This window comes from Mangifera indica, chromosome 12 (genome assembly GCF_011075055.1).
Source record: "Mangifera indica cultivar Alphonso chromosome 12, CATAS_Mindica_2.1, whole genome shotgun sequence".
In the NCBI taxonomy this organism is placed as follows: Eukaryota; Viridiplantae; Streptophyta; class Magnoliopsida; order Sapindales; family Anacardiaceae; genus Mangifera; species Mangifera indica.
In genome coordinates, this window is record NC_058148.1 from 386700 (window position 1) to 400282 (window position 13583).

The 13583-nt window shown below is 34.3% G+C and overlaps 1 protein-coding gene across 4 annotated transcripts; it reads left to right on the forward strand.

The window, feature by feature from the left end:
- Positions 1-1116: 1116 nt before the first annotated feature.
- Positions 1117-13110, forward strand: LOC123193464 (cullin-associated NEDD8-dissociated protein 1-like). 4 transcript variants are annotated; one of them, XM_044606474.1, is made up of 29 exons: positions 1117-1212; positions 1670-1741; positions 1841-2010; positions 2133-2343; positions 2860-3025; positions 3164-3293; positions 3568-3682; positions 3825-3982; positions 4058-4181; positions 4867-4917; positions 4990-5072; positions 5532-5616; positions 5688-5789; positions 5901-5999; positions 6751-6861; positions 6938-7021; positions 7143-7283; positions 8026-8118; positions 8199-8320; positions 8420-8582; positions 8669-8908; positions 9185-9433; positions 9526-9702; positions 9820-9966; positions 10071-10187; positions 10470-10638; positions 10782-10859; positions 10966-11104; positions 12444-13110. In XM_044606474.1, exons 2-29 carry the CDS (start codon positions 1706-1708, stop codon positions 12538-12540), a joined length of 3657 nt encoding a protein of 1218 aa, XP_044462409.1. In that variant the 5' UTR covers positions 1117-1212; positions 1670-1705; the 3' UTR covers positions 12541-13110. The 4 variants fall into 4 exon arrangements, with proteins under 4 accessions (XP_044462409.1, XP_044462407.1, XP_044462410.1 ...); XM_044606472.1 differs by lacking the exon at positions 1117-1212 and adding an exon at positions 1248-1313; XM_044606473.1 differs by lacking the exon at positions 1117-1212 and adding an exon at positions 1335-1531.
- The last annotated feature ends 473 nt before the right edge of the window (positions 13111-13583 follow it).

Consider the following 13583-nt stretch of genomic DNA (forward strand, 5'->3'; position numbering starts at 1 on the left):
ATTTAACTTTTCATCTGGTAATTATTAGAAATCTAAATATCCATATTTCTATTAAATTTTACTATTATTGTTATTTAATAAAAACATTTAAAAAATTATAAATACATCATATTTTATCTCATTAGGTTTAAAAACTATTTTTACCCCATCAAGTTTTAAAACGAAAAATGTTATCCCATCTTCCCCCACCCAAGGTTGGAAAATTAAAATTTTCCCCCTAGATTTTGAAAACCGTCATTAGAGATGATCGCCTTCGATGACGTTGGCTCTCCCTTCTGGCTTAACTCTCTTTGTTGATAACTTTTCAGTCACTGATGAAGCCCATCTCCTCCAACGAAGATGATTCGTCTTTCTTAGAGGAGATGGGCTTCGCCGATGGTTGGAAAGTGATCAATACAAAAAGTTAAACTGGGAGGGAGAGTCAACGTCACCTGAGACGGTAAAGTTTGTCGTCTTCAATGATGGTTTACAAACTCTAGAGGAGAAATTTTGATTTTTTAAATTTCAGATGGGGGTATATGAGATTTTCAAATTGGGGGGGAAAATGTAATAAAACTTAATTTTTTTTGTTAAATGATAGTTTTACACTTAACCTTAACTAAGTTTTCTAACGAATGAGTGAGATTTTTGGATTTTCAAACCTCACTGATGTGGTATTGAGATAGTATCTAAACTTGGGTGGAAAGTAGTCACTTGGCCTAAGTTTGAAAATATTTTTGTTGTTTTCGAGCAAAGTAACTTGCAAATTGACAAACCCCATTGAAAACACAAACACAAAATTGGGGTGAATTTACTCCAAATAGTCTCCCCTCACATCAGTCAATCTTAAATAGGAATTCTAGCTTAACAACTTCATTTTTTTTGTACCAATAACCATGTTATTATTCGTCCAGTTGAGAGTACAGCGATAATAATATTGTCCATGACTCAAATAAAAACTAAAACTGTAAATTATAAATAATAAAATTATATATATTTATTTTAAAAATATAAATATTTATGTATTTAATATATATTATTAAATAATTAAATAATTTTAAATTAAAAATAATATAAAATCCAATCACAACAAACCATCCCTATATTTAAAAAAAAAGATTTGGAAAAAAAGCCAACCAAACAGGCCCACAAGTTCTAAAAACAGAAGGTTTTCAGTAAAAGCGAGAGTTGAGACTGAAACCAAGCTCTCTTTGTTTCTTTCTTTTTCTTACGGTACGTTTCTCGTCTCCTCTTCCAATCCGTAGTCGTTTTCTGCTTGCTTTCTCACTCGATTTTTACCCTAACACTTTCTTTCATCTCTCTCTGTAACTAGGGTTTATTTTCTCAAACTTTTCATATATTTGTTTGTATTATTGTAATTAACTGTTTTCATTGTGTAACACGATAATGCGCATATAGGAAGCTAGTTTTCGCAGCTGATTTTTTACTTCTTTTATTCATGATTTTTTTTAAAGTTTAATAGGATTTATAGTGCATGACTTTTTCTTTGTTGATATTGTGAGAAATTTTGGATTATGAGGGTTTTTTCTTTGTAGGTTTTCATTTTTACCTCTGGATTATCTTTCTATGTTTTTTTTTTTTTTTTGGCTTAGTAGATTAACGTTGATCTCCTCATTATGTATCTAAGGTTTGTAATCTTTGATTTTTTGTTTCTGAATTTTCTGTTTAGATCGTGATATAAATAGGATTGTCAAGCAACAACAATATGGCAAATTTACAGATGACTGGAATTCTTGAAAAGGTATTATCGTTACTATAACTATTGTTGTTAATTTTGATTATTTGATTGATTTTGTGTGTTGCAGCTTTTTATTTTTGACCCTTCTTCGATTGTGTGTAGATTACTGGTAAAGATAAAGATTACAGATACATGGCAACATCCGATTTGCTGAATGAATTAAACAAAGAGGGTTTTAAGGCTGATGCTGATCTTGAGGTTAAGCTCTCAAATGTTGTGGTTCAACAACTTGATGATGTTGCTGGCGATGTTTCTGGATTGGCTGTCAAATGGTATGCAAATTAATTATTGATTGTGTTTTATCAACATGTTTGGTTTGTTACATTTCTTTCTTGCAATAAATCAATAGGCACAGAGAATAGTTTATCATTGCTTGCATCTTGTGGTATTGCAGCCTTGCTTCATTGGTTAAAAAGATCAGTGAGCCATGGGTTGTTGAGATGACTGAGAAGTTATGCTATAAGTTGCTGAATGGGAAAGATCAACATCGTGACATTGCGAGCATAGCTTTGAAGACAATTATTTCTGAAGTCACTACTCCATCTCTTGCACAATCTATTCATGCTTCACTAACTCCAGAGTTGACAAGAGCAATAACTGCCCCGGTGAGCTCCTAGAAATAGTCTATCAATACAGATTTGCTTGAAAATTTAGGGAAATTTGATACAAAAAGTGTGTATAGTATAACAAAGGAGACATTTAGAATGCTTTAGTTGGCAGTAACTTTGTTGGGGATATCGTACATCCAACATTGGAAGGACATTGTCTGTGAAGTATCACCACCAAACTGTTAAGGGTACTTCTCCTGATTACCCTTTCTGCTCCCTGTTGGCATCTTCTAACTAGAAAGAATATTATTATAGACCATCTTCATAGTTGATTTATAGGCAAAGGATACTTAACTCTGTCAAAATCAACATGTATTGTGCAAGTTTGGAGAACTTCAGTGATCTACAGGGTTTAACAAATTTCCATTGGAGTGAGTTTATAATGTTTAATGCATGGAAATGTCTTGGGCACAAGGATGAGAATATAGTTATGATTATTCTTTGACTGATGTAAACACTCAGCAGTTTGGTTTCTGTGTGTTTTTCTCTGACATTTCTTTTTTGGGCGTTCAGGACAAAAGCACAGAGATAAAATGTGAATGTCTTGATATATTATGTGATGTCCTGCATAAATTTGGAAGCCTAATGGCTAGTGATCATGAGGTGCTATTAACTGCACTTTTGACTCAATTGAGTTCCAATCAAGCCAGTGTAAGAAAGAAGACTGTTTCATGCATTGGTAAGACTATGACTTTTGGACTAGTTATCTTTCAGGATCATGAGTTGAATCCATTTCAATATTGTTTTCCGTCATGAAGATCAAACTAATTGTTTAGTAAAATCAATAGTTGATATGAACAATTTCTTTGGTCTTCAGCATCTCTTGCATCAAGCTTGTCAGATGATCTGTTGGCAAAGGCAACAGTTGACGTTGTTCACAATTTAAGATGTAAGGGCTCAAAACCTGATATGATTCGTACAAAGATTCAAATGATTGGGGCCTTAAGGTAAACTTCATATACATTTCTATATAGTGTGCATATGTATCCTTAGGTGATATTTATATTTTGAAGAAAGTGGATGAAAGTTGAAGTTAAAAGGTTACAATTACAACCATTTTTGTTGGAATGTAAGTGAATAGAGATGGAAAGATCACAAGATGTGCAACTTTTAAATATATTTAATTACACCCAAGCATTTCTTTTCTCTGATGTTCTTTTCTGCTTTTTCTTGAAATTTAAATCTTTCTTTAATTAACAAATTATGACACTGGTGTTTTAGTCGTGCTGTTGGATATCGCTTTGGACCTCATCTTGGAGACACCGTGCCAGTGCTGATTGACTATTGCACAAGTGCGTCAGAGAACGATGAAGAGCTTCGTGAATACAGTTTGCAGGTTCTCTTTCTCCATATATGTGTTCTATGTTTGGGAGGGAAGGGGAAGATTCTTCATATGATTGTTTGTCATGTGTGCTTCTCTTTTTTCTGTGGCAGTTGTTTTTTTGATGCCTTTTATATCTATTAATTTCTGTTTGCAGGCACTAGAAAGTTTTCTTCTCAGATGTCCAAGAGATATTGCTTCCTATTGTGATGAAATTCTTCATCTTACTTTGGAATATCTAAGTTATGACCCAAACTTTACTGATAATATGGAGGAAGACACTGAAGATGAGACTCACGAGGAGGAAGAAGATGAGTATGTTTTCACTATGTGTAAACATAATTTATTTTTGCATGATAGACTTATTACTTATTTCAATCTTTTTTTTAGTGATAGTGCAAACGAATACACAGATGATGAAGATGTCAGCTGGAAAGTTCGAAGAGCAGCAGCTAAATGTTTGGCAGCTCTTATTGTATCTCGTCCTGAGATTTTATCAAAGTTATATGAGGAGGTATATCTGTGACTGTATTTTGGAATGTATGTATTTGGGTAACTTGCACTGATAATTAGATTTTTCCATTTTCCTTTGGCCATGGATTTGAGCTTAAGGTTGTAACTTTAGGGTTTTGGTATCAAGTAATAGGTTTTTGAAAAATAGGTTGGTTTCTGTAATGTTGCTAAAAGGTCCCCATTATATTCTTGAAGCTAAAGATGAACGATGGGCTAGTCTTGGTAATGAGTGTTTGATTCTGTAGCAATAGGTTATCCATCATAGTGAAATTGTTAAACAGGGATATCCATCATATTCACCATATTGTCAAGAAATCTTTACCAGTGTAAGACCATGTTTAATGCCTTTTAACTCCACACGGAGCCAAAGAGTTAGTTTGCTTTCAAGGACAGTCCACTCCATCAAAATTTTAAGTTGCCATTGTGATCAGGTCAAACTCAATAAAGTTGTAAAAGACCAGTGGCACTTATTCCAATACTATATTTGTCATTATGCAGTCCATGATGTAGGTTGTGGATGTTTCATTTCTATTCATGCCACTGTTCTCATTTCAGGATTGCTGTTTAACTTTTTTGAATAATTGTGGTGGTCCAGTATTTTTGGTTTAACCTTTTTTTTGAAAATTTTTTATTGTTTTGTTTTCTTGGAGGACAACTTTTAACAGTGTTATTCTCTAATTGTGCAGGCGTGCCCTAAACTGATTGATAGATTTAAAGAAAGGGAAGAAAATGTCAAGGTGATCTGGAAGAAATAATTTCTACTGATATTTGGTTACTCCTGGATTTTATCTCACATTGTTTTTCTGCAGATGGATGTATTCAATACATTTATTGAGTTGCTGCGTCAAACTGGTAATGTTACAAAAGGGCAAATTGACACAGATGAATTGAAGTGAGTACCGTTTATTATTAAAGTGCCAGTGTTATTTTAATTGATGCGTTTTCTGTGCATGGTTCTCCCAAGAATTTTGATTCCTGAATATGATTTTAAGCTTCTTAAGTTCAATTCTACAAAAATTGTATCACCTGCTACAATTTTTTATATTCCTTTGTAAAATGTACTAAGTGGAGATCATTGAATGTGATTGGATCCATAAAATATATTCCTGTCTAATGATCTTTTAGAGGTTTTATGGTTCATTCGTGGATTGCCCATTATAACAATATGCTTCATAGCCACCATTGGTTTTTGGAAAAAATTGATTAATTGATGCATATTGACACCTTCCAGCTATACTTTGAGGTCTGTAGAAGGCAATTTCTTTGTTGGTCTTCATTCTGAACATTGAATTATAATTATCTGTTGTATTGACACTATTGACATATCATTGTGAATGCTAACCTTGTGCAGCCCAAGATGGTTATTGAAGCAAGAAGTTCCAAAGATTGTTAAATCAATAAATAGACAACTACGAGAGAAATCTATCAAAACAAAGGTAAATGTTGTAGATATCTTGGGTTTTATCTGTACTGTGTGCAATGTAATCTATATGCCATTCCTCTTCAGGTTGGTGCATTTTCTGTTTTGAGGGAACTTGTGGTTGTCTTGCCAGACTGCCTTGCAGATCACATTGGATCACTGATTCCAGGAATTGAAAAGGCATTAAATGTGAGTAATATTGATTTGTGTTGAAACTGAATTATGACTCAGTTTAGAGTTTCTTCTGGTGTTGACACTTCTATTTTTCTCTCCATCTCTCTCTCTCAATATTTATTCCAGGACAAATCATCTACTTCAAATTTGAAAATTGAAGCTCTTGTTTTCACACGATTGGTTTTGTCTTCACATTCACCTTCTGTTTTCCACCCCTACATCAAGGTACAAATGCTAGTTCTATTTTATTTACTTCTTGGTTTGTATTTTGGGACTTTTTTGGTTTTTCTTATTCTGGCATTCACCTCCTATATCCGAAGCTCATTTATCTAAGGTTTTCAAAGTCATGTTTGTCTAAGGCAAATGGTGCTTTAAGGTAGTTTACTTCAGTGCACACTTGTGCTAAGTTGGCCAGGCTTCATTAATGAGCTTTTGATTTTGCAATAGGAGTGGACAGACGTGCTTGTTTTCCTAGAACAAGAGGAGTGGTATGTTCTTGAGAGATTGAGTGTTGGCTGATTTATTTCTAGGTATCAATAGCATGTCTAACATTTAATTAACTTAATGAGTCTGAGGAATATGGTCTAGTATGGTGTTGTGTGGTTAGATATATGAGAATATGAATTTTTTTTTATTTTCATACTTGAACCAAAAAGGAAACAAATATATCTATGATTAAATTTTTGGTTTGCATAGATTTTGAATTAGTTTGTGGAATATAGGAGTCATATCTGCTCTTTATTTGTGTTTTGAATCTTTAAGTACATGAATGAAAAATGGCTTGATCTTCTAAATATTATACAAGAATGGAAATTTTCTTTGATCAATTTTTCACTTATCTACATTGAAAAATGTTCCTATTTACTCTTAAGAATTTGTCAAGGCAAGTTGGAAGGAATTCCTCCCCTGTGCTTGTAGTTGAATTTAAATTAATAAATGAACTCACCTGGCGTGTTTCCAACTAATCTTCTTGCAGGCTCTTTCTAGCCCAGTTATATCTGCTGTTGGTGAGCGGTACTACAAAGTAACTGCGGAGGCATTAAGAGTTTGTGGGGAGCTTGTCCGTGTTGTCCGCCCTAGTATTGAGGTGAGATTGGTGTATATTCTCATGCACTTCAAGATTTGTTAGGATGCTGTACAATTATTTGACTTCTGTGCTGCAGGGCTTTGGTTTTGATTTCACACCTTACGTTCATCCTATTTATAATGTCATTATGTCATGCTTGACAAACCAAGATCAAGATCAGGTCCACAGAATTTCATGTTCTTTTAGTTATTTCTTTCCATTTATTTGGTTAAGGTATAGTTGTTGATTTATATTTTTGGCTAGAATTTACTTATATTATCTCATGCTTTCCATTTTTATAGGAGGTTAAGGAGTGTGCTATTACTTGCATGGGACTTGTCATTTCAACATTTGGTGATAACCTTGCAGCAGAATTACCTTCATGCCTGCCTGTTCTTGTTGACCGGATGGGAAATGAGATAACTAGGCTTACAGCTGTAAAGGTTGGTCTGTTGAAATATAAATTGCTGCCGTGATCATGTTGTTGGAACTCTTGTAATTTGGTTTTGTGCTGGTGCATGTGCTTGATTTTGTTGGTATGGTATGACTTGTTAAAGCTTTCATCATCCAAAAGTTAACATGCTATTTGTAACTGCATTAACTAGCCTTGTAGATGGTTCATGAATTTATAATCTGATAATAATTCAAATTACATTGCATTGCCATTATGTGCCATGTGGGATGATGCGAGTAGTGAATTCATGTTTCTGCATGCTTTCACTGAATGTTCCCTCACACTCCTGCTGAAATTGAAGGGATGCATTTTATTAAAGTGATTGGTCATCTTATCTTCTCTTAAAACACCCACATAAAAGGAAAACAGTCCATTTCCTTTCTATTATAAAACTGTTATGTCAATGAAATGAAATGTATCGTAAGGTCAATTATGTGCCCTCGAGGGGTTATTCTATTCTCTTTATTGGTTACTCTGTTGTAAAGTCTGTTATTTTTCATTATTGAATCAAAAGTAGCATCTTGAATAGCTGAATACTTGTAGTTTCTTTGTTGGATATATAGGGTATATTGTGCATTTGTTATATTTCATTATATTAATTTTTTTATGCATAAAACCAACTTCATCCAATTTAGAATTTTTGGATATTAAATTTGATAATAGGATCTGTTGTTGGATGCCTCTAGTATTCTGTAAGGAGTTGGTTACTTACAACCTAGATTTGAATTCAGGCACTTGCTGTCATTGCTGCTTCACAACTGCACATAGATCTCTCATGTGTTTTGGAACATGTACTCACAGAGTTGACGGCATTCCTGCGAAAGGTGTGGAAATTTGTTTATTTGCTGTTGAATTGTAGATATGTCTAGAAAAATATTGACTTCTCTCTTAACTTGGGAAATAGGCTAATCGAGCACTAAGGCAGGCAACATTGGGGACACTGAATTCACTAATTGTAGCTTATGGTGACAAAATTGGTGGATCTGCTTATGAAGTTATTATTGTTGAACTTTCAACATTGATAAGGTTTTTACCTCCTAGTTGGGATTCTTTTGAAAATTTGACATGGTTAAATGCTTTGTTGTAAGTTTCTTAGCCATATTTCTTGATTTGTCTGTATTGCAGTGATTCAGACTTACATATGACTGCTCTTGCCTTGGAGCTCTGCTGCACTTTAATGGCTGACAAGAGGTCAATCCCAAATGTTGGTTTAGCTGTTAGGAATAAAGTTCTTCCGCAGGCTCTGGCATTAATTAAAAGCCCTTTGCTGCAGGGTCAAGCACTTGTGGTACTTACTGTGCTACTATGGATTTTTTAATCTTAATTGTCTTGAATTGTTCAATGTCTTTAATCTTTGTTTGTTTGATATTGCAGGCTCTGCAAAGCTTTTTTGCAGCCTTAGTCTATTCTGCAAATACAAGTTTTGATGTTTTGTTGGAATCTCTTCTTTCAAGTGCTAAACCATCTCTACAGTCTGGTGGGGTTGCTAAACAGGCTCTTTACTCTATAGCCCAGTGTATAGCTGTACTCTGCCTGGCTGCTGGTGATCACAAATGCTCAACAACAGTGAAAATGCTCACTGACATTCTTAAAGATGATAGCAGCACAAATTCAGTAAGTTAAATCTTGAGAAAATGTTTTGAAATTTTTTATTGATGTCTTATTTGCATAAATGGGATACCAGTGAGGGGGTTGAGGATAGGACTATCATGTTTGCCTTTGTTTTACTGAATTAGATACACCTAAAATTGCTTTGGTGGTGGCTATATACTTTAGGAACAGTTGATTTTCTTTCAATACTTTTTTTCAATTTGATATATGATTCTCCAATTCTATACCTCTCAAATATCATGTAGTCTTCTGATAATTGCATTTACCATGGTTTTCCAGGCTAAGCAGCACCTTGCATTGCTATGTCTGGGTGAGATTGGGAGGAGGAAAGATCTGAGCTCACATGCACACATAGAAACTATTATCATAGAATCCTTTCAATCTCCTTTTGAAGAGATCAAGTCTGCTGCGTCTTATGCTCTTGGGAACATCGCTGTTGGTAATTTATCCAAATTTTTACCATTTATCTTGGACCAGATTGATAATCAACAGAAGAAACAATATCTCCTGCTACATTCTCTGAAGGAGGTATGGCTTCACAAATTAGCATTCTCTATTTGACATGGAGGCATTTTTCCCACCGAAATTTGTGTTTTAATTTCTAAATTTTCTTTATGCAGGTTATAGTGAGGCAATCTGTAGATAAAGCAGAATTTCAGGAGTCTAGTGTTGAGACAATACTTAAATTATTATTTAACCATTGTGAAAGTGATGAAGAAGGTGTCCGTAATGTGGTAGCCGAGTGCTTGGGTAAAATTGCACTTATTGAGCCAGCAAAACTTGTCCCGGCATTAAAGGTGTCTGATTATTACAGATCAAAAGGGCTGTTAGCTTTCTCTTACTCAACCATATGGTCTGTAGCATGGATATGTAACAGTATTATTTTTTTGTTGTGTTTCCTAATTGTCCTCTAGGTGAGAACCGCTAGCCCAGCAGCATTCAATAGGGCGACTGTTGTCATTGCGGTAAAGTATTCTATAGTGGAGCGGCCAGAGAAGATTGATGAGATTATACACCCTGAAATCTCATCATTCCTTATGCTTATAAAGGATCAAGACAGGGTAAGTCTCAATTTTTTTTTCTCTTGAGCACAAATGTAGAATTTTTGTTTTGCAGTGAGTCGAGGTGGTTCAGAACCTTATGGTTGTATAATATGGATGTGCAGCATGTCAGGCGTGCAGCTGTGTTGGCTTTGAGTACATTTGCTCACAATAAGCCAAATCTCATTAAGGGTCTTCTTCAAGAACTGCTGCCACTTCTTTACGATCAAACAATTGTTAAGGTATCTTATGAATTGATTGAAGATTGTAGTTGATCCCCCTTAAATGTAGGTTCTTTTTCTGCAGTGTACTGTATATTGTTTTTATTATCTTGAAAGGTAGATTTTTATGTCAAAGTTTCTTAAAAAGATTTTGAAGTCATTGATTAAATTTGAGCTGTTCAGTTTATTTTTCTTTTAAAATGTCCAGGTTTTCTTTGCTTTCCCTGTTTTATGTATTCACAACGCCATCATTAGATCCCTGTTCATCATATTTTCTTATCATATATTCTTGGCTTGGTGCAGAAAGATCTTATTAGAACGGTCGATCTTGGTCCTTTCAAGCATACTGTTGATGATGGACTTGAGTTGAGGAAAGCTGCCTTTGAATGTGTAGATACATTGCTTGACAGTTGTCTTGATCAAGTGAACCCTTCATCTTTCATTGTACCTTATCTAAAGTCTGGTCTTGAAGGTAAGTGTTTTGCCTAATGATATTCTTGAGTAAACCTTCATCTTCCATTGATCCTTTTTGACATGTCTGTTGCACTTTTATTGTAATGGAGTTAATGAATTTTATTACCTTTTGACTAATTCAATTCCTTGCTTATACTACAGATCATTATGATGTTAAAATGCCTTGTCATCTTATTCTTTCTAAGCTTGCAGATAAGTGTCCATCTGCTGTATTAGCAGGTTAGTGATGTAACTGCTTACACTTTCTGAATTTGGTTTAAATTTACCAAGACTAAAAGTTACTAAAGTATATAAAATCTCACATGCATTATCTCTTTCAATTCAGTGTTGGACTCATTGGTGGACCCTCTCCAAAAGACTATCATCTTTAAGCCAAAGCAAGATGCTGTCAAGCAAGAAGTAGATCGTAATGAAGACATGATTCGCAGTGCCCTTCGAGCAATCGCATCCTTGAATCGAATAAGGTCAGCTTTCATGTCCATGAATCCAGTTCATATTTCTATCCTCCTGTTAAGTAAACATAAACTTGCCAATAAGATTGAATACTGCATTGCATGACTGAATCTCAATCTATTACACTGATCATAACCACAAATAGTATGACCATCAAGAGTTCACCGGACCAATGTTTTTAGACTCGGATCAGATGCTGACCCAAAGAAGGGGCCAGTCCGCTTCATCTGATGGTTGGATCGTGATGTGTACCTCATTTGTTGTCTCCTACAATAGTTCTCCTTGCATCAATAATCTGCTTGGAACCACAGATACTCCAAGTTAACAATAACACTCTTCAATCAAACAACAATAGTTAAGATAAAAACACTCAGTAAAACACAAACTTCAGCAGCAATTTTTATTAAATAATTGACTAGAAAAGTTCTCACAATTCACAGATTATTCTGAGTAACAGAGTTAACATAAAAGTTCTCACAACTCACAGATTATTCTGAGTAACAGAGTTAACATAAACCAGATAAATTATTCTGGCAACAGATGTGCCAGATCCTCTCAGGCCTAAGCCCTCAAATCCCCAAATTATCTGCTCCCTCGCCCCTTTGCTTTTTATATGCTGATTTGCTTCTTATCCATCTTCTCTCCAGCTGTTAAATGTGTCATTTGCTTTTTATCCATTTTCCTCTCTAGCTGTTAAATGCGCTCTTTGCTTCTTATCCATTTTCCTTTCTCCAGCTGTCAAATGTGCCAGTATTTCCTTCCCATTTTGAGCTGATGCTAATCCATTTTTGTGCATTGTTCCACTGTTTCCAGCTATTTTCCTTCTTCGGTAGACCTGCTTAATGGGTGGTGTAATAGATCATTGAACTATTTAAGTAAATAGTAAAAATAATGTTAAAAAATATTTTGCATGATTAATCATTAAATATAAAAACTGAATTACATTAACAGAAAAATTAACTTGGCTTGATGGTGTGCAAACTATCAATTGATGAGGTGGTGGGTTCTCAAGTTCCATCAATTTCAGAATTTTTTTATTTTCCTTATAAAATACAAAAGATTGATTTAGTGGAAAAAAGTAATAAATCAAAAGTGATGTTGCTCAATGGTGCTTCCTCACTTACGTAAAGGTTGAGACTTAGGTTTGAGTCTCAGACTTTGCACAGAAAAATTGCAGTTTTATACTGGCATTAGTATGCTGATGTCAGCATATAGGTCAGTTCAAAAGCTAAGGCTGGTTTTGGGCCGGTCCAACTGGCAGGTCCGGTCTTCAAAACAGTGCACTGGACTGCTTTAAGCTTATTTAATCCACATAGCATATACTTGTTCTGAATGCTTCTTGTTTTGCAGTGGAGGAGATTGCAGCCTTAAATTCAAGAGTCTTATGAGCGAAATTTCGAAATCTCCTGTGCTATGGGACAAATATTACTCCATCCGAAACGAGTGAGCCATGCATGCCCACGCCATCAAGCCTGTTATATCAAAATATTCCTGCAAGGAATTAGAAACAGAAGATATTCTCTGATTTGGTGCTTGCAAAGAATAGTAGCTTTTAGGATTTAAAAAAAAAAAAGTGGAAAACATTATAACACCATTTGAGGATCGATATACAAAGGGGTTGAGATTGAAAATTTAGAGTCTTAAAATTTTGCTTGAAGCAGCAGCAGCCAGCTTTATACACAAAGATACTTGTATGTCAGTGTACAGGGTCAAATTTTTTGATTGCCTCTTTTCTCATTGTCATTATCATATTGTTCTCTTAGTTTCTGTTCCTGCTCTTTGCAGAATTAGGCTAGAAAAAATGCAGATTTTGTTCTGCATTTTTTAAGGCAGAAAGAAATATACATTTGGTTGCACTGATTAACTTTATATTTTGGGTTTGAGTCTTTGTAAAGCTTGTGAAATCTTGATTTATTTTGTGGAGTAGTTATGAGTCTAGTTACTGTATTTCCGGGTTTATTTTTCCGACAAATATAAGTGGGGTTTCTAGTTATTAAAAGAAAAAACTTTATATCCAGTGGGGTGTTGGAAGTGGTGGAATCTAACTGGGGATTTGCCATTTTAACTTTTATTGTGCCTATGAATTTCTGTCCTTTCATATGGTTGTGCTATGAGAGGAATATTGGTTAGGTACACAACTCTCTTACCTTTTATGATTGTTATAATATATTTGATTTTTTTTTTTTTCCAAATTGTTGACGGGTTTGGGTTTTAGGCAGGGATGAATTTGAATTGAAATGGCTTAGGTTTGAATTCTCATAAAGTTCAAATGAGTTGAACTTAAAACTAAAGGTTGAAGATCAGTTCAGCTCAAGTGAAAAGGGTCTCTGTCTTTTTTATAATAATATTATATACATAATTTAAACATAAATAATAATATATCATTATATAATTAAATGTTATTTAATTTTTAATTATTTAATTATATAATAATATATTATTATTATTTATATACAAAAATTATTCATATTACTCATTTTTTTTGTGACT

Excerpts from the sequence above, each read along its gene's own strand:
- LOC123193464 (XM_044606474.1), top strand. The coding sequence starts at position 1,706 with ATGGCAAATTTACAGATGACTGGAATTCTTGAAAAG. Across the intron at positions 2,011-2,132 it reads TCTGGATTGGCTGTCAAATG|CCTTGCTTCATTGGTTAAAA; the intron begins GTATGCAAATTA and ends GTGGTATTGCAG. Across the intron at positions 2,344-2,859 it reads CAAGAGCAATAACTGCCCCG|GACAAAAGCACAGAGATAAA; the intron begins GTGAGCTCCTAG and ends TTGGGCGTTCAG.